This window comes from Sus scrofa, chromosome 18 (assembly GCF_000003025.6).
Source record: "Sus scrofa isolate TJ Tabasco breed Duroc chromosome 18, Sscrofa11.1, whole genome shotgun sequence".
Classification (NCBI taxonomy): domain Eukaryota; kingdom Metazoa; phylum Chordata; class Mammalia; order Artiodactyla; family Suidae; genus Sus; species Sus scrofa.
Window position 1 is genome coordinate 50396423 of NC_010460.4, and position 22278 is coordinate 50418700.

The 22278-nt window shown below is 55.9% G+C and overlaps 1 protein-coding gene and 1 long non-coding RNA gene across 8 annotated transcripts in view; both read right to left on the reverse strand.

Annotated features, from left to right (window-relative positions):
- Positions 1-22278, reverse strand: part of CCM2 (CCM2 scaffolding protein) — a 54020-nt gene continuing 31742 nt past the window's right edge. For all 7 annotated transcript variants that reach the window (XM_021079071.1, XM_021079070.1, XM_013985816.2 and 4 more), the window contains 8 exons: positions 7752-7835; positions 7082-7265; positions 5957-6093; positions 5187-5322; positions 2263-2320; positions 1763-1901; positions 922-1060; positions 1-526 (listed from right to left, as the gene is read on the reverse strand). In XM_021079071.1, coding sequence (XP_020934730.1) covers positions 246-526; positions 922-1060; positions 1763-1901; positions 2263-2320; positions 5187-5322; positions 5957-6093; positions 7082-7265; positions 7752-7835 — 1158 coding nt within the window. In that variant the 3' untranslated portion in view covers positions 1-245. The remainder of the gene's footprint in view (positions 527-921; positions 1061-1762; positions 1902-2262; positions 2321-5186; positions 5323-5956; positions 6094-7081; positions 7266-7751; positions 7836-22278) is intronic.
- Positions 14248-15794, reverse strand: LOC110257600. Its single transcript, XR_002340447.1, has 2 exons — positions 15210-15794; positions 14248-14675 (listed from the first exon to the last, which is right to left on the reverse strand). It is a non-coding gene; the product is annotated as an uncharacterized LOC110257600 (long non-coding RNA).

Consider the following 22278-nt stretch of genomic DNA (forward strand, 5'->3'; position numbering starts at 1 on the left):
TAAATTATTCACATTGCGGTAAACTTTTAAGGTCTCTGAGAGTTTCAATAGAAATGTCATGTGCAAAACTGACAGCTGTCCAGGGACGGGCTGACAGGACCACCCCCCACCCCCGAGGCAGGGTCTCGTGCGGGTGGGGGCAGCGCTGTCTTCGGCGCCCGCGCCAGGGTTCCGCCTTCACGGTCCAGCCCCCGCGCCCGGCGCCCCCACGAGCAGGAGCAGGGCGGCCCGCGGGCCCGGCGGCGTCAGGCCGAGTCCGGGTCCATGCTGCAGCCCAGCGCCTCGATGTCATTGCTGATGTCCGAGATCATGCGGTCCCACTCGTCCCCCTCCGAGGGGGCCGACTGGTCGTCGGAGCTGCCCGCGGCCCTGTTCCCGTTGGAGGTGGAGGTGGAGGTGGAGCTCATGGTCCGGCGGTACCTGCCAAAGCTGTCGGTGATGATGCCGCGGCCGTCCTTCACGCCGATGGTCTCCAGAAAGTTCTCGAAGTGCTGGCTGTCCTTCTCAGGGATGAAGGGCCGCAGACCTGCAGGCATGCAGCACGCCTGCCCCTGCGCCTCCCGCGGAAAGCACACGCCTGCCGGCCACTGGGGCCCCACGGCCCGGAGGCCCCCACCCCGCCCGCCGCCCTGTCTGGCCCCACCCTGGCAGTGGCCGTGGCCCCACTGGGCCTGGTCTGAAACGGGGCCGGTGCAGGCCAGGAGCACAGCCGCGCGCCCACGCCGCTCCCTCGAGTCCTCGGAGAAGCCCCACTCCACTCCTCTGCGGAGCCTCCCCGGGCCCTCGACAGGCAGCACGGCTCCTGCCTCGCCCTCCGTCTGGCTCCCCTGGGGCCCTCTGCTGCCTCCCCGGGGGCAGGACCCCTCGGGCCCACTGGCTGGGACCCACTCCTAACGGGGCCCCTGTTGGTCCGGGACTCACCGAGCAGCAGGAACTTGCGGCTGTCCCCGTAGAGCTGCCGCAGGTTGATGCAGAACTCGTGCACCGAGGCCCCGTCGCGGTACTCGTGCAGCAGCGCCGCGAACTGCTGGATCTCCTGCGACGACAGCTTGGTGCGCAGCTGCCGAGGGGGCCCGGCAAGGGGTGGGTGGTGAGTGGTGCTGCCAAGCCCTGCCGCACCCCGCCCAACCCCGGACCACCAGCAGCTTCACTACCCTGGATGGCAGGGGGTGGGCACCAGAGCCCCAAGGCTCCCACACTGGCCCAGAGAGCCTCGGAGACCAGCAAGGAGCCCTTGCCGCCTGCCTTAACCTGTGCCGGGGCCACCAGGGCCGCCGGGGCCGGACCACAGTGGGGCCAAGGGGGCGCCTGCGCACACCACTGCGGGGGGGCCAGCATCCTTGGCGCCCAGAGTAGTGCTCAGCCAGGTGACCGGGTTTCTAACGCCAACATCATGTGCGGTCGGGGGACGGGGAAAGAACGTCTGCTGAGTGGTGACAGGGCCCATCTGGCCCTTTCAGGGGGTGACCCGGTCCCCCTGCCACCATTCACCACCAGAGACCCAGGGACAGGCCCGTGGTCCAGGCCCGGAGGCCAGAGCAGGCCCCACGCTCGGGCCTTGGTCAGCGCACGCTCTCCCAGCGACTGGCCTGGTGGGAATGGCAGCGACGCTCAGGCATAAGCCAGGCGTCTGCGCCTCCCGCCCCGGCTCCCCCCATGAAGAAGCCAGCCTCTCCCCCTCCCCTCCTCACCCCCCACCCCCAAGGAGCTTCTGTCCCCAGGTGCCACGGGGCCAGCACGGAGGAGCACGTGGGCGGCGTACCGTGAGCATGTAGTCCTGCAGCAGCTCGGCAGCCGTGGCGCTCAGCTCGCTCTCACTGACCGTCTTGGCGTGGGGCGCCGTCTGCATGCAGAAGGACAAGGGCGAGACGCCGCCTGCATGCGCACACTCGGGGAAGGTGCTGCGGGGACACAGCTGAGTGTGGGTGGGTTGCCTCCCAGCCCTGCTCCGGACCTGCAGCCCGCCACCTCTGCGGGGGGGCCTGGTCAGGGACAGGGTCTGAAAGGAGGCGGGCCTGCCGTGGAAGGACGGGCTCGGGGCAGAACAGAGAGGACACGTGCCAGGAAGGACCCAGAAGGAGCCAGCAGCCTGGCAGGGTCTTGGCGGAGTGACAAAGTCACCGCTGCCACCTTGGGGAGCCCACTCCCTGGAAAGGTCCTGAAGGCAGACTGGGGCTGGGGGGTGGGAACTGATGAGGACGCGGGGGGGTGGGGGTGGGCGGGGAGCCGTGCTGGGGCTCTGGGACGGGGCGGACCACTCACAACGTGCTGGCTTCCGTCTCATAGGGCTCCTTCAGGTCCACCTTTGTGGAAGAGTCGTCTGTACAGAAAGCACAGAACACAGAAGCTTCTGGTTACGGGAGGGAGGGGGCACTGAGCCCAGCGTCCAGGCTCCCAACAGGAGATGCAGAGCCCTGGTGGTGGGGAGCCTGCAGGCCTTCGTGGGCAGAGGCAGCCAGGCTCCTGGGGTGCACCCCACGGGCTGCTCCCGCTCCTGCGCCTCCTGGAGGCTGGAGGAGTGCACCACGTGCGGCTGGACTGGGCAGGAGCCAAGGCAGTGCTTCGGTCCTCGGAAGAGGTGCCAAATGGCGGGCCTGGAGGGGACTCCCTGATGGCCAGAGACAACAAAAGCACTATTTGTGGACATGGGCACCACAGCCGGCAGCGCCCTAGGCACTGTGCTACCTTGCCTCCCCTGATCCCAACAGGTGTTACCACTGCCCCAACTTTTAGGTGAGGAACTGAATCAGAGAGGTTATGCAACGTGCCCCATGCCACACAGCCAGGGAGGGCAGGAGGCACGATTAGAGCTGGCAGGTCTGACCCCCAGCCTGGACCCAGCCGGGCTCCATGTATGAATGACTGCTCGCCAAGGACAGGGCGGGGCCTCCAGATGCCCGAGACCCTCGAACCAGCAAAGGGCCTGGTAGCCAGCATCCAAGGGTGACACTGAAGCCAGCAGGTAGGAGCGACACTGAAGAGATGGCCTACGGTCCCCATGCCACAGACCACGAGGGGCACCAAGCACTGCTACTTACACGCAGCAGGTGAAGCTTTCAGAGAAAAGGGGTGAGGACGCGTGGGAGTGCGGGAGCGGACGGGGAGGGCAAGGGGACGTGGCTGGCAGTGGGAAGGAAGTGTGTGGCGGGCAGAATAACAGCCCCAAGATGCCCCCATCCAAACCCCAGAGCCTGAGCACCTGCTAGGTGACGGGGTGATGGGGGCGGAGGTCACCGGGCAGCTGACCCTAAAGCAGGGAGACACCCTGGGCCATCTGAGCTCAAAGTGTGCCCGGGGCCCTTCCATGGGCAGGGGCAAAGGGGCAGACAGAGCTGTGACAACAGGAGATCAGAGATGCCACCATGGCTGTGACATGGAGGGAGGCTGCCAGAAGCTGGAGAAGGCAGGAGACGGCTTCTCCCTGGAGACTTGAGTAACAACGGACCCACAGTGGACACACCTACAGAACTGTGAGCAGTAATGTCTACGTGGCTTAAGCTGCTCGGTGGCGGTGACCTGTCACAGCAGCAGGACAGAACTGAGGCAAGGAAAGCCCCGAGGCAGAAACTGGCAGACGACACGTGTGTGAGAGCCTAGCATGGCGTGTCTGTGTGCGTGAGCGTGTGTGTGCCGTGCGAGCATGAGACAGGTATGTGTGACATTTGTGATGGGTGCGTGCGTGCAGCTACGGGGACCCCCCGGGAGCCCTGGGGGCAGGGCACAGAACACACCTATGCAGAGCGGAGGCAGGGAGGAAGCGGGCTCAGGGAGGCCCTGACAGGAACGTCCTGCGTTCACTTCATGAAAACTCATTCGACTGTACACTTAGGCTTGTGTGCTTTTCAGTAAAAAAAGTTTATTTTTTTAAAAAAAGGAGGAAGTTCCCGTTGTGGCTCAGGGGAAACAAATCTGATGAGCACCCATGAGGATGCAGGTTCGATCCCCGGCCTTGCCCAGTGGGTTACGGATCTGGCGTTGCTATGAGCTGTGGTGTAGGCCAGAAGCTATAGCTCCAATTTGACCCCTAGCCTGGGAACCTCCATGTGCTATGGGTGCAGCCCTAAAGAGACAGCAAAAAAAAAAAAAAAAAAAAAGAGAGTTCCCACTGTGGCACAATGGGATCAATGGCATTTCTGGAGTCCTTGACGCAGGTTCAATCCCTAGCCCAGCACAGTGGGTTAAGGATCTGGCGTTGCCACAGCTGCAGCGTAGGTCGCAAGTGCGGCTCAGATCTGATCCCTGGACCTGGGAATTGCATGTGCCATGGGGTGGGGGGGAAAAGAAGACCCTATTGGAAATTTTAATGCACCAGGGACCAAGCAATCACACCAAAGCTGAATGTTTAAATCCAGCTCAATAAACTACCTGCTACCCACTGGGGAGGCCGCTGGCCTCTGGGCCTCAACTTCCCGCCCGCAGTGAGGACAGACTACCAGCCTGGCTGGGCCGTCTCGTCTCTGCGGGTTCAGCATGAGCAGCAATAGGAGGAGGAGCAGGTGAGAGAAGCAGTCCTTCCTCAAAGAGCTGCCCTATCTTCCCGAACGCACAGAGCTCCGAGCTGTGTGCCGAGCAGTGCGAACCGCTGAGGAGGGGCGAGGGGCTGGGTCTCATCTCCACAGAAAGACCAGAGGCGTCCTGCACCAGAGGCGACAGCCGTGGTGCCTCCAATACCTCTCTCTGCTCATCTGACTTACAGAAGCCGTGAACCCACAATAAACTATAGATTTGAAAAACAGATGCTCTTGGCGGCTAGATTTAGCTGAAGTGGGCAACGCGAGAAACACAGTGTCCCGCATGCACTAGTGGATGCGTGAAACTGCTCCTCAGATACCCAGGCGGCTGCACGGCCTTTAGGCTCCTTCTTCTTCCTGCCCCCGTGCCCTCCCCACACCCACTCTCGGCCCCGGCGCTGAGAGCCCTTCCTGGCCCTCTGCTCTGGGTTCTGGGTTCTGCTCTGGGTTCTGACTTTAGCCACAAGTGGGTCCAGAAAAAGTGACCGCAGCCCCTGAAGTTATGGCTTAAAGGAGGGGGTGAAGGGAACACAGAGTACCATCCACAGCGAGGTCTGGGGACAAAGGATGCCTGCTCAACCCCCCAGGACGGTGCCCTGTTCTGGGCGGACCCGGACTCCCAGCTGACAGCAGGGCCCCGGTGGGAAGGGGGAGGCCGCCCGCTGGCTCACGTACCGCTGTGAAGGGACAGGTGGTGGGTGGGCGTCGAGGCCCCGTCAAATATGGCTCTGTCCAGGAAGTCGATGGTGGACTCCGTGTACACGATCTGGAAGACTTGGCCGAGCAGGGAGCACAGCTCTTCGGCGGCGACCTGCCGACAGAGCACCAAGCTGAGCCTTCCCGGGCAGCCTCCGGACACCTCTGCGGCCCGCTGCCCACCGGGGCCGCCAGGACACCAGCCCAGGCCCCGGAGGCCCTCCAGACCCCAGGCGCGCCTGCCGCCGGCCCTCCTCTTGCCACCGCCCTGGCCGGCCACCACCGTCTCCCCGCTCGCTCATGTCCCAGCCTCGGAAAAGGTGCAGGGAAGGCACAGCACTGCTAACAGGTCACATGGACGCAGTCCCAACGTCTGCAGGAGCCTCCAATGGGGACAGGCCAGGGAGGCAGCCCCATGAGGAACCACCCGGTGGGGAGGAGGGCAGAGCTGGGGAAGCCACCTAAGGTGGGGGCCTTACAGACGTGAGGACTAAGCAGAAGGGTATCAAGGGGCTTGCGGAGGGGGCACCCGAACCCTAACTTGCCACCCCCAAGAACCCTCCCCAAGGACGCAGCTTGGGGTGCAGACCACGGCCCCCGTCAGCATGGGGGACGGGGATGAGGCCAACCCAGAGAAGCAGCAGCGGGAAGGCGTCAGACTGGGACCCCGACGGCCCTGGAGCAGACGGTGGGCCGCGCCTGGGTCAGGAGCTGGGACACGGGAGGGGCAGGCTGCCAACGCCGCTCACCTTGCTCTCCGCGGCCAGGATCACCAGGCAGCAGGCCTCCACAGGCCCCACGCCGCTCTCCGACAGGGAGCCTGTGGTGAGGCCTCTGGAACTTTCTGCACACAAGCTCTGGCTGGGGGAGATGCCGGGGTCCTGGGCTGAGAAGCCAACACCGTGGCGGGTTAGGGGAGACGCCGGGCGGCCCCTACCTGACTCAGGTGGGACAGACCCAGAGCAGGCACCTCCCCTCCGTTCCCTAGACAAGGGCACGAACAGGAGAGCCCCCGCCCATGCTCACGGTGCCCCGCCACTGCCCGAAGTCATCACCTTCCATGACCTTCCAGCATCGCCCTGGCTCTCACAAAGGCCTCAGACACCCCCTGAACTACCGACCTCAAACAGAAATACAGCTGTCCCTCTGCGCTGCCTGGGCCTGGGTACTGCGTGCAGCCCAGGCAGAGGCCCCTGGCCACCCTGGCCTTCGGGAAATAAATGGCTTCAATGCTCAACCCAGCCACCACCGGGACCCAAAGGAGCCCAGATCGGTGTCAGTGCTGCGGCAACAACCTGCCAACCGCCTGCAAAGGGCCCAGCGCGCTGGTTTCTCCCGTTTCTCAGGGGCTCGATGCCAGAGCAGAGGCTCTGGCCCCTGACCACGGTGGGGGCCGCTGGGCAGAGGGAGCCGAGGGCTGGTTTCAGCTTCTTTCCTGTTCTCCTACAAGGGCCCGCCCGGAACGTCTCCCCGACTGAGGGCTCCTCACTGGCTGGTCCCGTCTCTGCACCCCCGGCTTTGGGAAGACCGTGCGGCCGAAGGAGGGCCCGGATGCTGGCTGGGCTGAGCGGAGGCCCCACCTCAGCCTGCGGAGCTGCCTGCTCCCGGGGTCCACCCTGCCTGGACACCAGAGGCCACTCGGGCACCCTGGGTGGAGGCTGTGCCAAGCGGAGGGCAGGCCCGCAAGGCTCTAAGCTCAGCACCTGCCCTCAGGGCCTCCCGGGTCACTGCCCTCTGGCCGAGGCTGACCTCGGAGCCTGGAGGGCTGGTTCTCGGGCACAGCTGGGCACCCCCTCGAGTCCACAGACTCTCCCCAGGACAAAGGCACGGGCTGCTCCTGCCAAGGACCCCCGAGCCCGCCTCGCAAGGCGCACCTGTCTTCAGCACCACCAGGTGCGAGGCGTCATCCCGCACGTAGGACACGGCGGCGATGTCATGGATGGGCACCCTGAGGATGGTGTCCTCCCCGTCCCTCCAGGCCAGCTTGACGTTGTAGGCAGACAGGCTGATGACAGCGTCATGCTCCTGGGTCAAGTGTCCGGGGAGCTGGTGGGCTCGCTGCGAGGAACCAGGGGGCATCGGAAACCCAGGGCCCGGCCGCGGGCTCCCCTGGCCCCCGCAGTCCACACCGCCGAGGAGCCGGGAACTCTCCCTTCAGGGCAGCCCAGCTCTGCTCTGAGGCACGGCCGGGGCGGGGCGGGGGGCGGGGGGGCGGGGGGGCGGGGACCAGCATGTGGTCTGGATATCTCGAAAATGTGAATTTTGAAAACATCCCAAAACCAAGAGGAACAAATCTGGAGAATAAAATTAATGTTGAGACCGAGGAACAGTCACTGTGGCCAAGAACCAAAGCCCCCCTTAAACATGATGGGACCGGGTCAGCCCTCTCAGCCATGGAGGCCCAGGGTCAGAGGACCAAGAGCTGGTGTCAAAGAACAAGGGTCAGAGGTCAAGTTGGGAGGTGGAGCAGGCCGAGGGTCAGAGGTCAGGTTAAGAGGTGGAGCAGGCCGAGGGTAGGAGGGCAGAGTCGGGAGGACGCGTTACCTTTGCGTTGTCTATGAAATGCAGGATTTCCGTCCTACTGGAGGGATTCAGGTACCCTGGTATGGACGTTAACTGACCTAAATACTGAAAGTGAGGAGAAAAAAGAGGAAGATGCGTTAGCACCGTCACAGGCCCCAGAGCCTCGGACCTGCAGGCCACTTCTGGCACCAGGCCCAGGCCTGCAGCTCCAGCCAGAAGCGGAGGCCTCCTCCAGGCAGCTCCCAATCCCCAGGGACATCTGGCCCCGGAGACCAGCCACCCTGCCCGCCACGCTGCATCCAGGCTGTCATCAAAAGCCCTGCGAAGGACACTTGGAAACCAGTTCGCTGGAATCTGGATTCTAAGAGGACAGACAAGGACGGCCTGTGTTTCCGGGTCACCATCGGAAACTGACAACAGCGGCTCTGCGCCACCATCCAACCCAAGGGGCCAGGCAGCTGAGAGGTGAGCAGAGCAACGAGGTGCCACAAGGGCACGGGGCCGAGGGACCTCAAGGACGAGGGCCTTGAGTGCGGTCCGACACGCGTCCCGCCAGCTGTGTTCGTGTCACATCTTCACCACCTGACCGTCTTCCAATGCGATTTAACAGGTGACTGAGTTCTCTCACACTCGACATGTCTCATCCTCTCACTAGCTCACTTTCTCTGTGTTTTGGGGGGGTTTTTTTGGCTGCATGCTTTTGCCCTGTGGAAGTTCCTGGGCCAGGGATCAAACCCACACCACAGCAACAACCCGAGCTGCTGCGACAACAATGCCGGATCCTTAACCCACTCTGCCACCAGGGAACTCCACTAACTCGAGTGTTTAAGGTCCCCATTAAACAGAGTGACACGGACTTCAATCTCCATTCCGACATGTCAAGGGCTTAGGGGCCATCGCTCCTGTCCTCACACACACACACAAAAGCCGAACAAACTGAAAATCAACACACCTTCTCAGGTCCAGGAGCAACCACAAGGTCACAGGGCAAACCGCTGCCCCCAACCTGGAGAGAGCAGTGGGGGACAGAGAACCGCAGCCCCCAGAGGAGCCCCGGGAGCCCGCGGGGACTGGCCAGGGGCTGGACACGGGCAAGGACGAACTCGAGACAAAACTGTGGGGGCCCGTGCTTACGTGAGCTCTGCCCCAGGAGCCCTTGGTGCTCACGGCAAAGGCTGGGGAGGAAGCGCGGGGAACCACGTCCAGACTCTGTTCCCCTCAACAAGCGCCTTCCGCCAGGAAGACCCGTCTGCCAGCACCTGGCCCACCAGGGGCGCAGCCAAGCCCACCCCCCCAGATCTGACCCTCCTAAGACAGGAACCCGAGAAGTGAGCAGTGCGTGTGACAGCCACAGCCCCGGGCATGAGTTCACAGGGACCTTCAAATGGAGAGGACTAGAGGGCGCCCCTCCCCAGCACCCCCACCACCCCAATGGGCTCCCGGACAACAGATGGCATGTCTGAGACCCTAGTGAATGGCCCCCAGCCGCAGCAAACAGTAAACACAGCCTAACCCCTGGCCACATAAACACACAGCCTCATATGAAAGGCTCCTTTCACCTGAATCACCGCACCCAGCTTTGTTTTCTTTTTTTTCTTTTTAGGGCCGCTCCCACCGCATATGGGGGTTCCCAGGCTAGGAGTTAAATCAGAGCTGCAGCTGCCAGCCTACATCACAGCCACAGCAACGCCAGATCCTTAACCCACTGAGCAAGGCCAGTGATCGAACCCACAGCCTCATGGATACCAGTCGGGTTCGTTACCGCTTAACCCCAATGGGAACTCCCGCATCCAGCTTTCAACAAAAAATTACAAGGCATGTTAAAAGGCAAAAAACACTGAACAGAATCAGACTCAGATATGGCAGAGACTTTGGAATTATCGGACCAGGAATTTAAAACAATTATGATTAATATGCTAAGGGCTCTAACAGAGAAAGTGAGCATCACATGAGAACTGGTGGGTAATGCAAGCAAAGAGATGGAAATTCTAAGGGGAAAAAACACAATGGGAAATGCTAAAAATCAAAAACATCACAACAGAAATGAAGAATGCTTTTGATGGGTTCATCAGTAAATGAACACAGCCAAGGGAAAAATCAATGAGCTTGGAGATATGTCATTAAAAATCTCCAAAACTGAAAAGCAAGTAGAAAAAAAAGAAGAGGAAAAAAAAAAACCCGAAGGAAAAAAAAAAAAAAAAAAAAGCCCACAGAAAAAAAGAACAACATACCCAAAGAGAACTGCATATGATTGACATCTACAGAATACTCCATCCAACAACAGCACACAGGAGAATTCATATTCTTCTCAAGCTCCCATGAACATTCACCAAGACAGAGCTCATTCTGGGCCATAAAACAGACCTTCACAAATTTAAAAGAATAGAAACCACACAAAACATATTCTTAGACCCCAATGGAAGGAATTCCTGAGATACAATCTACCAAGATTCATATGAGGAAAAATGGACAATGTGAATCTGATCTGCTAAAGAAATTTAATCAATAATAACTTTAAAAAAAACACACAAAAAGACTGGAGTTCCCATCGTGGCTCAGTGGTTAACAAACCCGACTAGGAACCATGAGGTTGCAGGTTCGATCCCCAGCCTCGCTCGGTGGGTTAAGAATCCAGCGTTGCCGTGAGCTGTGGTGTAGGTCGCAGACACGGCTCGGATCCCGAGTTGCTGTGGCTGTGGTATAGGCCGGTGGCCACAGCTCTGATTCGACCCCTAGCCTGGGAACCTCCATATGCTGCAGAAGCAGCCCTAGGAAAGGCAAAAAAAAGACAAAATCATAATAACAACAACTTTCTAGGGAGTTCCTATTGTGGCTCAGCAGTAACAAACCTGACTAGTATTCACAAGGATGTGGGTTCGATCCCTGGCCCCACTCAGTGGGTTAAGGATCTGGCATTGCCATGAGCTCCTGTGCAGGTTGCAAACTCGGCTCAGATCTGGTTTTGCTGTGGCTGTGGCATAGACTGACAGCCACAGCTCTGAGTCAATTCCTAGCCTGCGAACTCTAATATGCAGCAGGTTTGGCTCTAAAAAAATAAAATAATAATAACTTTCTATAAAGAAAGTATCAAGATCAAACAGGTTCACTGGTGAATTCTACTCAATGTTTAAGAAAGAAATTATGAGTTCCCTTGTAGCACAGTGGGTTAAGGATCTGGCATTGTCACTACAGCAGCTTGGGTCCCTGATTGATCCCTGGGCCCAGGAGCTTCCACATGCCATAGGCATGGCTGGAAAAAAAAAAAAAAAAAAAAAAAGGAAAGAACAGTATTTCCTTTTTTTTTTTTGTCTTTTGTCTTTTGTCTTTTCTAGGGCCGCACCTGCAGCATATGGAGGTTCCCAGGCTAGGGGTCTAATCAGGGCTGTAGCCGCTGGCCTCCACCACAGTCATAGCAACGCCAGATCCTAGTCACATCTGCGACCTACACCACAGCTCATGGCAACGCCGGATCCTTAACCCACTGAGCGAGGCCAGGGATCGAACCCACAACCTCATGGTTCCTAGTTGGATTCGTTAACCACTGTGCCACAATGGGAACTCCAGACCAATATTTCTTATAAACATGGATACAAAAACCCTCAACGAAATATGAGCAAATCGAATCCAAAAATGTATAAAAAGAAATTATACACCCAAAGCAAGTAGGATTTATCCCAGGTATGCAAAGCTGGCTCTACACTGATAAATAATTTAATGTGATCCATCACACGAACAGGCTAAAGAAGAAAACTCATATGCCCATAATCAATAGATGCAGAAAAAGCACATGACAAACACTCTCAGCAAACTGCAACTAGACGGGGAACGTCCTCCACGCGAGCAAAAGCACGTACAGAACCATGACAGCTAACGTCACACGCGACGGTAAGAAGCGCCAGGACGGCCTACGGTCAGGAGCAGGGCAAGGCCGTCCCCTCTCACACCGCTTCCCAACACTGTACTGGGAGTCCTGCCAGACGCGGGGAGAAAGGAACGAACGCTGTATGTGGGAGGAAGAGACCAGAGGGGCTTTGTGGGCAGATGCCCTCTCTGACCTTGGAACCAGGCGAGTGCAAGCGAGGCAAACAAAGAGGCCTGAGCCAGTCCACCTTCTGCTGTGCCAGGCAACCACCTGCCCACGCAGAGCAGGAAAACCCGCAGAGGCTCACACAGGGCACCGTCAGATATGCGCTGGTCCAGGCACAGTCCGGTGGGGACCCTAAACGTCAGAAAAATTGCTTTCAAACGCGGTTCAGGGAGTTCCCTCGTGGTGCAGCAGGTTAAGGATTCGGTGTTGTCACTGCAGCGGGTTGGGCTGGCGCCATGGTGTGGGCTTGATCTCTGGCCTGGGAGCTCCCATACACGGCAGGAGCAGCCAAACAAAAAAAAAGTTGTTCAATGTGTGCTGGGTGGCGCCAAAACTACTAAGCTGTGTAGGAGAGTTCCCCGGAGGTCCAGTGGTTGGATTTGGCACTTTCACCACCGCGGCCCAGGATCAATCCCTGGTCTGGGAACTGAGATCCCACGTCCAACCAAGGCACACCGTGGCCAACGACAGAACGCAAGAAACCCAGCTCAACTGTGTATTAGTTTCCCCACTTTCTACAGGGCCTGGAACCCCCCTGATTCCTGACTCAGACTTAGTTTGTCACGAATGAACATTCCAGAGCATTTCCACAGAGCTGCAGCCAGCAGAGGCCTTTCCAGTCAAATGCAGACCCTGGCTAACACTTATCGGCATTGCATTTCGTCTCTTCTCTCACTTCCTGATTTCAAAGCTTATTACAAGTTCCTGCTGTGGGACAGTGGATGAAGAATCCGACTGCAACGGCTTGGGTCACTGCAGAGGCGTGGGTTCAATCCCTGGCCTAGGAACTTCCACATGAGCTACAATAACCAAACAGTGTGAGACTATGCAGTCTAAGGAGAGACACACAGAGCAACGAAACAGAATAAAGAGAGAGCTGAGAAAGAAATCTTTACATAAAGGGTCCCCTGACCTTCGCCAAGGGTCGCCAAGACCATTCAGTGGGGAAAGGACAGTCTTTTCAACAAAGGCGCTGGGAAAATACGAGTCCACGCATCAAAGAGTGAAGGTGGCCCCTCACCATATACGAAAATTAACGCGAGTGGACCAAACACCTAAAGTGAAGACCCAAAACTATGAGACTCTTAGAAGGAGCCACAGAGGAAAAGCGTCGAAACACTGAATTGGCCAATAATTTACTGGGTATGACACCAAAAGCACAGGCAGTAACAAAAGGCGGAAGCAGCCCGATTCTTGACGGAAAAATGGATAAACACAGTGTGTTATAAACAACGGGTATCATTCATTGTGGAAAAGGAAGGAACTCCTGACACATGCCACGACAGCGATGAAACAGTACATCGTGCTAAGCCAGTCGCAAAAGGACAAACACTGTATGATGCCACGGAGATGTCCCTCGAATCAAATCCATAGAGACAGAAAGTCGAGAGGCGGCTGCCAGGGGCTGAGGGAGGAGGAGCGGGGAGTTGCTATTTAGTGGGAAGGGTTTCGGTTTGGGAAGACGGAAAAGTTCTGAAAGCGGATGCTGGGATGGCTGCACCACTATGAGAATGTTCTCGGCGCCACTGAAACGTACACTTCAACATGGTTAAGTCTGTGTCATCCGTTTTTTGCCACAATAAAAACAAATCTTAGCTTTACTCAATAATTTCACTTGCTAAAAACTTTTTGAATCATAATCCATATTATACTGTACATTACTGTATATTTGCTATCAGGTCTAGATTTGTATCATCCAAAATGATTAATTTCGGTTAAATTTAGGTGGTAATAAAAAATATTGTCTAGGAGTTCCTGCTGTGGCTCAGCAGTAATGAACCTGGCTAGTACCCACGAGAACACAGGTTTGATCCCTGGCCCTATTCAGAGGGTTAAGGATCTGGCCCGGGAGCTTCCACATATCACAGACGCAGCCGGAAAAAAAAAAATGCCCTCTTATTACGTGCACAGGACCAGACAAGGATTGCCCCAGCTCCGTGTGGCCTGGGGAACTCAGTGTCACCACCCACATCCGACTCGCCTTTCTCAAAAAGCCACCACGCTCCAAATTCAGGCGCACAGATCGCCAGAAGGATTCCACTTTCTTCACAGAGGTGAGTCCTCATTCATTCAAGATTTTTTTGCCATAAAATATGTGTTAGTGGGGAGTCCCCATCGTGGCACAGCGGAAACAAATCCAACTAGGAACCATGAGGTTGCGGCTTCAATCCCTGGCCTCGCCCAGTGGGTTAGGGATCGGGCGTCACCCTGAGCTGTGGTGTGGGTGGCAGATGCGGCTCGGATCTGGCGTGGCTGTGGCTGTGGCTGTGGCGTAGGCCGGCGGCTACAGCTCCGATTTGACCCCTAGCCTGGGAACCTCCATATGCCGCGGGTGTGGCCCTAAAAGGACAAAAAGACAAAAAAGAAAACAAAAACAACAGTAGGAAGCATTTCCAAGAATAACTGCTGATGAGACGCAAGAGATGTTCATTTCTACCTTTTTTGGGGGGGGGGGGCACCCGAGGCACCCCCCCCACACACACACACACACTATTCTTAGAAATGACACGCAGGCCTCACTGGGACAGGCGCCTTTCATGACAACGCCTGTCTGCCTGGGATCCGCCCCCGCCTCCTGTCCCTCCCTCCCGGCCACAAGACTCCTTCCTGGGGTCAAACCTCAACGTGGCACAACTGGGGCCTGCTGGTCCTACTCAAGGGCGGGGACCGAACACCCCGAGCAGCTGTGCCGGGCAGAGGGGGATGGAACCCCGGCTGGCTGAGCGTGCCCATGGGGCTCTGCCCAGGGCACAGCGCTTAATCCCGCTGAGGGGCCCGGACGCACCTCCTACACTCCTAGCACAGCAAAAGCTCAGCAGAAAGTGAGGCCCAAATTAAACTCGGCGGAGACTGCAGACCTGCAGGGCAAACGGTGGATAAAGGTTTTAAAAGATGCAGAGGTGGGCCTGCTGGGTGGGATCTACCGTGTCAGACACGGAACCTCCTTGGGAGGGCTGGGAAGACGCCCCACTCTCAAGGTTGAGCTGGAATGAGAGGCAGGGGTGCCGGCACCCCGAGCAGCTCTGTGCTGGCCGCTCTCTGGGGGAGCGCTCATGGGGGAGATGCTTTAAAACCAGGCTTCCTGGAGCGAGGGGGCCCCCAGGCCCCCAGGAGAGCAGGAGCAGGTAGCGGCCCTTAACTACCAGGACGGGCAGCGACTGTAAACCGTCGAATGGCAGTGGGGCGGGGGTGAGGAGGCAGGAGACCCCATGGAGCTGCAACTAGAGCAGAGAGGTTCCCAGGGGCAGGCGAGCTGTATACGGACAGCTCGTGGACACAGACTGGGACACCCGGGAGTGCGGCTGCACTGCGGCTCCACTGCAGAGCGGGCAATCCCTGACCCCGTTTCCAGTCCCAGAAACGGGACTGGAGAGCGAATATGTAACACCAACCGAGTGTTCGCTGCAGCGATGCCCCCAGTTCCCTCCAAAGGGACTCCCGTCACGCGCCCGAGTACCAGCCGACTTGGGAGTGAGACGCTGATAAACGTTTGGAGAAGGGCGCCTGAGACAACACCGGGACTCAGCGGCCCAGGGTGCCAATGAGGCCCTCTAAAACGCAGGGCATTTCCAGCGCAGGACACCTGAAAGGATGCCCCATCTCTTCAGGATGCAGGGCACAGCATGAGCCAACAGTGTTACACCGGGCTTTGTCCCAGGAGACAGATGCATGGGTCTAGGGTCCAAGGTAGGGTAGCAGGAGTGGCTCCACTGCCGTCAACCCAAGAGACCCATGTGGGGAACATGTGCTCCCTGCCCTACAAGCTTGGGCTCTGGGGGGTTTGAGAGCCTGGCTCTAGGGGGAGAATGCTTCTGTGAGGGGACGCGAAAAGGATCTAAGCGTAAAACTGCAGTCATGGAGTTCCCTGGTGACTCAGCGGGTTAAGGATCCAGCGTTGTCACTGCTGTAGCTTGAGGCGCTGCTGTGGCTCGAGTTCAATCTCGGACCTGGGGATGCCACCCCAAGCCGGTAGGGGGAGTCACCTCCAGACGGCAGCAGACAAGCAACAGAGAAAGGAGGTCCCGTTCTGCAGGGTGACCGGCCTTGACCGTGATGAGCGGGGGGAGGCTGCCAGGCGCCGGGGACAGAGAGATGCCGTGGGGTCCGGGGGGGAACCTGCAGGCCCAGAAGCGGGCAGATTCAGATCTTTTCTCTCCACCCAGTCCTGCATCCTTCCCTCCCCTTCTCCTGAGAACACGCCCTGAACTGTCAAGCTTGCTCTCCGGTTTCAGGTTCTGCTTCCACAGAACCCAAGCATCTCCAAACACAGACACGTGACAGACAGGGAAACCCTGAAAACAAACTTCACGGCAAAGGGCAAACTCACCCGCCACGCCGGGCACTACGGAAAATGTATGGGAAAACCCACGAACCACCCAACAGAAAAATGGCTACAGAAAGACATTTAGGAGTTCCCGGAGTGGCTCAGTGGGTAACGAACCCGACTAGGAACCATGAGGTTGCGGGTTCGATCCCTGGCCTCGCTCAGTGGGTTAACGATCCGGCATTGCCGTGAGCTGTGTTGTAGGTTGCAGACATGGCTCGGATCCTGCGTTGCTGTGGCTCTGGCGTAGGCTGGGGGCTACAGCTCCAATTGGACACCTAGCCTGGGAACCTCCATATGCTGCAGGTGAGGCCCTAAAAAGCAAAACAAAAAAAGAGAGAGCGATTTAAGAGATCTGACTGGACCATTTGAACAGACACACAACCTCACTGATGAGTACACACTGAAGAAACAGGCCACAACCATCAGACTGGCGAAGGTCAGAAAGTGTGCAAGGACACCGTGCTGCTCTCTAGTGTGGACAAAGAGGTGTCACGCTGGCTTAAATCCTACACGATGGGCAGCCTGGAAATGTCAAAATAAAAAGTAGGAGTTCTCTTGGGAGTTCCCATTGTGGCAGAGTGGAAATGAATCCGACTAGGAACCATGAGGTTGCAGGTTCGATCCCTGGCCTTGCTCAGTGAGTTAAGGATCCAGCATCACTGTGAGCTGTGGTGTAGGTCGAAGACGCGGCTCAGATCCCACGTTGCTGTGGCTCTGGTGTAGGCTGGCAGCAGCAGCTCCAATTAGACTCCTAGCCTGGGAACTTCCATGTGCCATGGGTGTGGCCCTAGAAAAGACCAAAAAAAAAAAAGTAGGAGTTCCCATTGTGGCACAGCATAAACGAATTCAACTAGGAACCATGAGGTTTCCGGTTCCATCCCGGGCCTTGCTCAGCAAGTTAAGGATCTGGCATCACCCTGAGCTGTGGTGTAGGTTGCAGACGTGGCTCAGATCTGGCATTGCTGTGGCTGTGGTGCAGGCCAGCAGCTACAGCTCCGATTAGACCCCTAGCCTGAGAACCTCCATATACATATAGGTGCGGCCCTAAAAAGACAAAAACAAAAACAAACAAAAAAAACTGTAAAAAATAAATGAATAAATAAATAGTAACGGAACCTTACACCCACAAGTTCTACTTCTGGAATTTCTCCTATAGGGTTAGTCGAATGTGCAACAGACAAACTAAATATGTCTGAATAGATCCCTAGACAAATAAAATATGGGCCAGCCCTGTAATGGAATACTACGCAGCCACCGAAATGGAAGAGGCAGCTTTATGCATCCCTGTTCCCCAAGGCACCTGAGACAGACTGCTACGTGTAAACGAGGTGCAAAGTGCACACGAGGTGATCATTCGGCTTTTCTTTTTAGGGCCACACCTGAGGCATATGGAGGTTCCCAGGGTAGGGGTCGAATCAGAGCTGCAGCTGCCAGCTTACACCAGAGCCACAGCAACACAAGATCCGAGCTACACCACAGCTCATGGCAACACTGGATCCTTAACCCACTGAGCAAGGCCAGAGACTGAACCTGCATCCTCGAGGATACTAGTTGGGTTTGGAACCCGATAGGCCATGAAGGGAACTCCTAGGTAATCACTTGGAAACAAATGTGCATGTGTGCTTGTGTACAGACAGACGACCAGTGCCAGGATACGGGAGAAACTGATGCCAATGACTCCTTCCAGTGGGGAGATCTGGTGACCTCTTCTCACCAAGAAGCCCCTCACCATAGGAATCTTGTACCACGTCCGTAACATACACATTCAACTTTTAAAAATACAGTAAATAGGAGTTCCTGTCGTGGCGCAGTGATTAACGAATCCGACTAGGAACCATGAGGTTGCGGGTTCGGTCCCTGCCCTTGCTCAGGGGGTTGACGATCTGGCGTTGCCGTGAGCTGTGGTGTAGGTTGCAGACGCGGCTCGGATCCCACGTTGCTGTGGCTCTGGCGTAGGCTGGCAGCTACAGCTCCGATTCGACCCCTAGCCTGGGAACCTCCATATGCCGCAGGAGCAGCCCAAGAAATGGCAAAAAGACAAAAAAATAAACAAAAATATAGTAAATAAGAGATAATAACAAATCTCATCAAGAAGCACCTTGGAGAGTTCCCTGGTGGCCTAGCAGTTAAGGACTCAGCACTGAGGCTCAGGTTACTGCTGTGGCACAGGTTCGATCACTGGCCCAAGAATTTCTGAATGCTGTGGGCATGGCCCCCCCAAAAAAGCAGCAGCAGCACCTTGGGTTTCAATCACAAACTCCAGAATTAAAGGCCAGAGTGTCCATTCACGGGTCCTGAGCCTGCACCACACTGGACCCCGCTCAGACAAATGTCAGCTTGTGATGGAAAATATGAGGAGGACGCCTCTGCTTTAAACAGCCTGAGTGAGGATTAAATGAGAAAATACATTTAAAATGTTACACAGGGAGTTCCCGTCGTGGCGCAGTGGTTAACGAATCCGACTAGGAACCATGAGGTTGCGGGTTCAATCCCTGCCCTTGCTCAGTGGGTTAACGATCCGGCGTTGCCGTGAGCTGTGGTGTAGGTTGCAGACGCGGCTCGGATCCTGCGTTGCTGTGGCTCTGGCGTAGGCCGGCGGCTACAGCTCCGATTAGACCCCTAGCCTGGGAACCTCCATATGCCGAGGAAGCGGCCCAAGGGAATAGCAAAAAAAGACAAAAAACAAACAAAAAAAAAAAAAAAAAAAAAAAAAAAAAAAAAAAAAAAAAAAAAAACAAATAAAATGTTACACAGGAGTTCCCACTGTGGCTCAGCAGATTAAGAACCAGACATAGTGTCCGTGAGGATGTGGGTTCAATCCCTGCCCTCACTCAGTGGGTGAAGGATCTGGCACTGCAGCAAGCTTTGGCACGGGTCACAGATCCAGTGTTCCCATGTCTGTGGCATAGGCACCAGCTTCAGCTCTAAATCGACCCCTAGCCCAGTAACTTCCACGTGGCACAGGTTCGGCCATAAAAAGAAAAAAAAAAAAAAGGTGAACAGAGTTAAGAGTTCCTGTTGAGGCTCAGCAGTAATGAACCAACTACTATCCATGAGAATGTGGGTTCGATCCCTGGCCTCACTCAGTGGGTTAAGGATCTGGCATGGCTATGAAGCTGTGGCATAGGTTGCCGATGCAGCTCAGACCATGTGTTGCTGTGGCTGTGGTGTAGGCCAGCAGCTGCAACTCGGATTAGACCCCTAGCCTGGGAACTTCCATAAGCCCCAGATGTGGCCCTAAAAGAAAAAAAAAAAAAAAAAAAAAAGGTACGCGGTGTCGCGGTATACAGTAAGCACTCAGAAAAGAGAAGCTGCTCTTAAGTGCCTCCCACATGCATGTTATTTATGTTCATTCTAAATTCAAAATACTTTCCATAAAGAACCACGGTGGAGTACGTGGGGGTAAAACGTTTCCTCATCAATTACGGATTGTGCTGTTGGCATGGTTTTTATTTTATCCAAGTCACACATGCACAAAGAAGACATGTAAGTGGGTCCCAAAAACGTACAACAAAACCCGACCATCTGGTCCCAACCCAGGCAATCCTACAGACCACTTCCCAGAGACAGCCACACACACCCCCCCCCCGCCCCCCGCCCCCGGGGCCAGATGGAGGGCCAGCTTTCTTTTTTTTTTTTTTTTTTGTCTTTTTGCTATTTTTCTTTGGGCCGCTCCCACGGCATATGGAGGTTCCCAGGCTAGGGGTCTAATCGGAGCTATAGCCACTGGCCTTCGCCAGAGCCACAGCAACGCAGGATCCGAGCCGCGTCTGCAACCTACACCACAGCTCGCGGCAACGCCAGATCCTTAACCCACTGAGCAAGGGCAGGGATCGAACCCGCAACCTCATGGTTCCTAGTCGGATTCGTTAACCACTGCGCCACGACGGGAACTCCAAGGGCCAGCTTTCTAAATTGCTACTGCCCATCGCTTCTCGGCCTTTTGGCTAAGATCAAGTGTAAATTGCTACTGCCCGATGCATCAACTTAAGACACTATCTGTTGATTTCCAGTTGCCGTGGAGAAAGCTTCAGCTCTCCTGTATCACCACCTCCACCTCGCCTTCCTTCTTTCTTACAGTGTAGATCATTGATTACTTACCTATTACTTGGGGTTGGTATCATTCTATTTCACTGTTGCACCAAGAAGTAGTGAAATCACAATTTTGTTCAAGCATGATTATTTCTTTTTCAATCTTTAATTTTAAGATAATTATAACTCACATGCAGTGGTAAGACATAATACCCAGAGATGCACGCGCCCCGTACTCTGTCACACCCAATGGTAACATCTCGTGATTAACACGCATCACCGCCAGGAGCGTGGCTACACAGTCAAGTTGCAGAAAATCCTGTCACCACAAAGGCCCTCCCACTCCTTTTACAGGTGTACTCACTTCCTGCCCACCTGGTCTTCTCCTTAATCCCTACCAGCCCTTTCTATTCTCCATTTCAATAATTTTGTCATATCGAGAATGTTACACAAAGGGGATCACGTAGTCTGTAACTGAAGATTGGCTGGTTGGTTGGTTTGGTTGGTTGGTTTTGTTTTGGCTACACCCACAGCATTCAAAAGCTCCTGGGTCAGGGACTGAACCTGTGCCACAGCAGCCACCCATGCCCTTGAGGTGACACCAAATCCTTAACCTGCTGAGCCACCAGGGAACTCTGGGATTGGCTTTTTTCACTCAGCATAATGCTCTGGAGATTCCTGGGGGTTACTGAAGGAATCAGTAATTCATTCCTTCTTTTTTTTTTTTTTTTTGTCTTTTTGCCTTTTCTAGGGCTGCTCCCACAGCACATGGAGGTTCCCGGGCTAGGAGTCCAATTAGAGCTGTAGCCACTGGCCTACGCCAGAGCCACAGCAACTTGGGATCAGAGCTGCATCTGCGACCTACACCACAGCTCACGGCAACGCCAGATCCTTAAGCCACTGAGCAAGGACAGGGATTGAACCTGCAACCTCATGGTTCCTAGTCGGATTTGTTAACCCCTGAGCCATGATGGGAACTCCAGTAATTCATTCCTTCTTACAGCTGACCAGGGTTCCACGGGAGGGATCACATCAGCTGTTTAACCAGCTACCCACTGAAGGACCTCTGGGCTATTTCTAGTTTTTAGCTATTATGAATAAAGCTGCTCTGATTTCCGTGTACGGGCTTATGTGTCAACAAAAATGTCCATTTCTCGGGATAAATACCCAGAGGACAACGGCCAGGTTATATGGTGGTTGCGAGTTTAGTTTTTTTTGTTGTTGTTGTCTTTTTGCCATTTCTTGGGCCGCTCCCGCGGCATATGGAGGTTCCCAGGCTAGGGGTCAAATCGGAGCCGTAGCCACCGGCCTACACCAGAGCCACAGCAACGCGGGATCCGAGCCGTGTCTGCGACCCACATCACAGCTCAGGGCAACGCCGGATCCTTAACCCACTGAGCGAGGGCAGGGATCGAACCCGCAACCTCATGGTTCCTAGTCGGATTCGTTAACCACTGCGCCACGACGGGAACTCCCGAGTTTAGTTTTCAAAGAAACTGCCCAACCGTTTTCCGCGTGGCTGCACCTCTTTACACTCTCAGGGCCACGCCTGGGGGATCCTCCGCATCCTGGCCAGCGTTTCGTGTTCACACTACTTTCTTCATGTTAGTCATTCTGGGGGGCATGTAGTGATGTCCCCCTGAGGCTGTAACTTGCACTTTTCCCTAATGGCTGGTGATGCTGAAAATCTTCGTGTGCTCGTTGCCATCCAAATATCTTTCTTGGCGAAATGTCTCTTCGTGACTTTTGCCTGTGTTCTAATCCTGTGAGCCGGATTCTAATTCTAATTGGATTGTTTGGTTTTCTACCATTGGGTTGTTTTTTGTTTTTGTTTTTGTTTTGTCTTTTTGCCATTTCTTGGGCTGCTCCCGCGGCATATGGAGGTTCCCAGTCTAGGGGTCTAATCAGAGCCATAGCCACCGGCCTACGCCAGAGCCACAACAACGTGAGATCCGAGCCGCGTCTTCGACCTACACCACAGCTCACGGCAACGCCGGAGCCTTAACCCACTGAGCAAGGGCAGGGACCGAACCCGCAACCTCATGGTTCCTAGTCGGATTCGTTAATCACTGCGCCACGACGGGAACTCCCTACCATTGGGT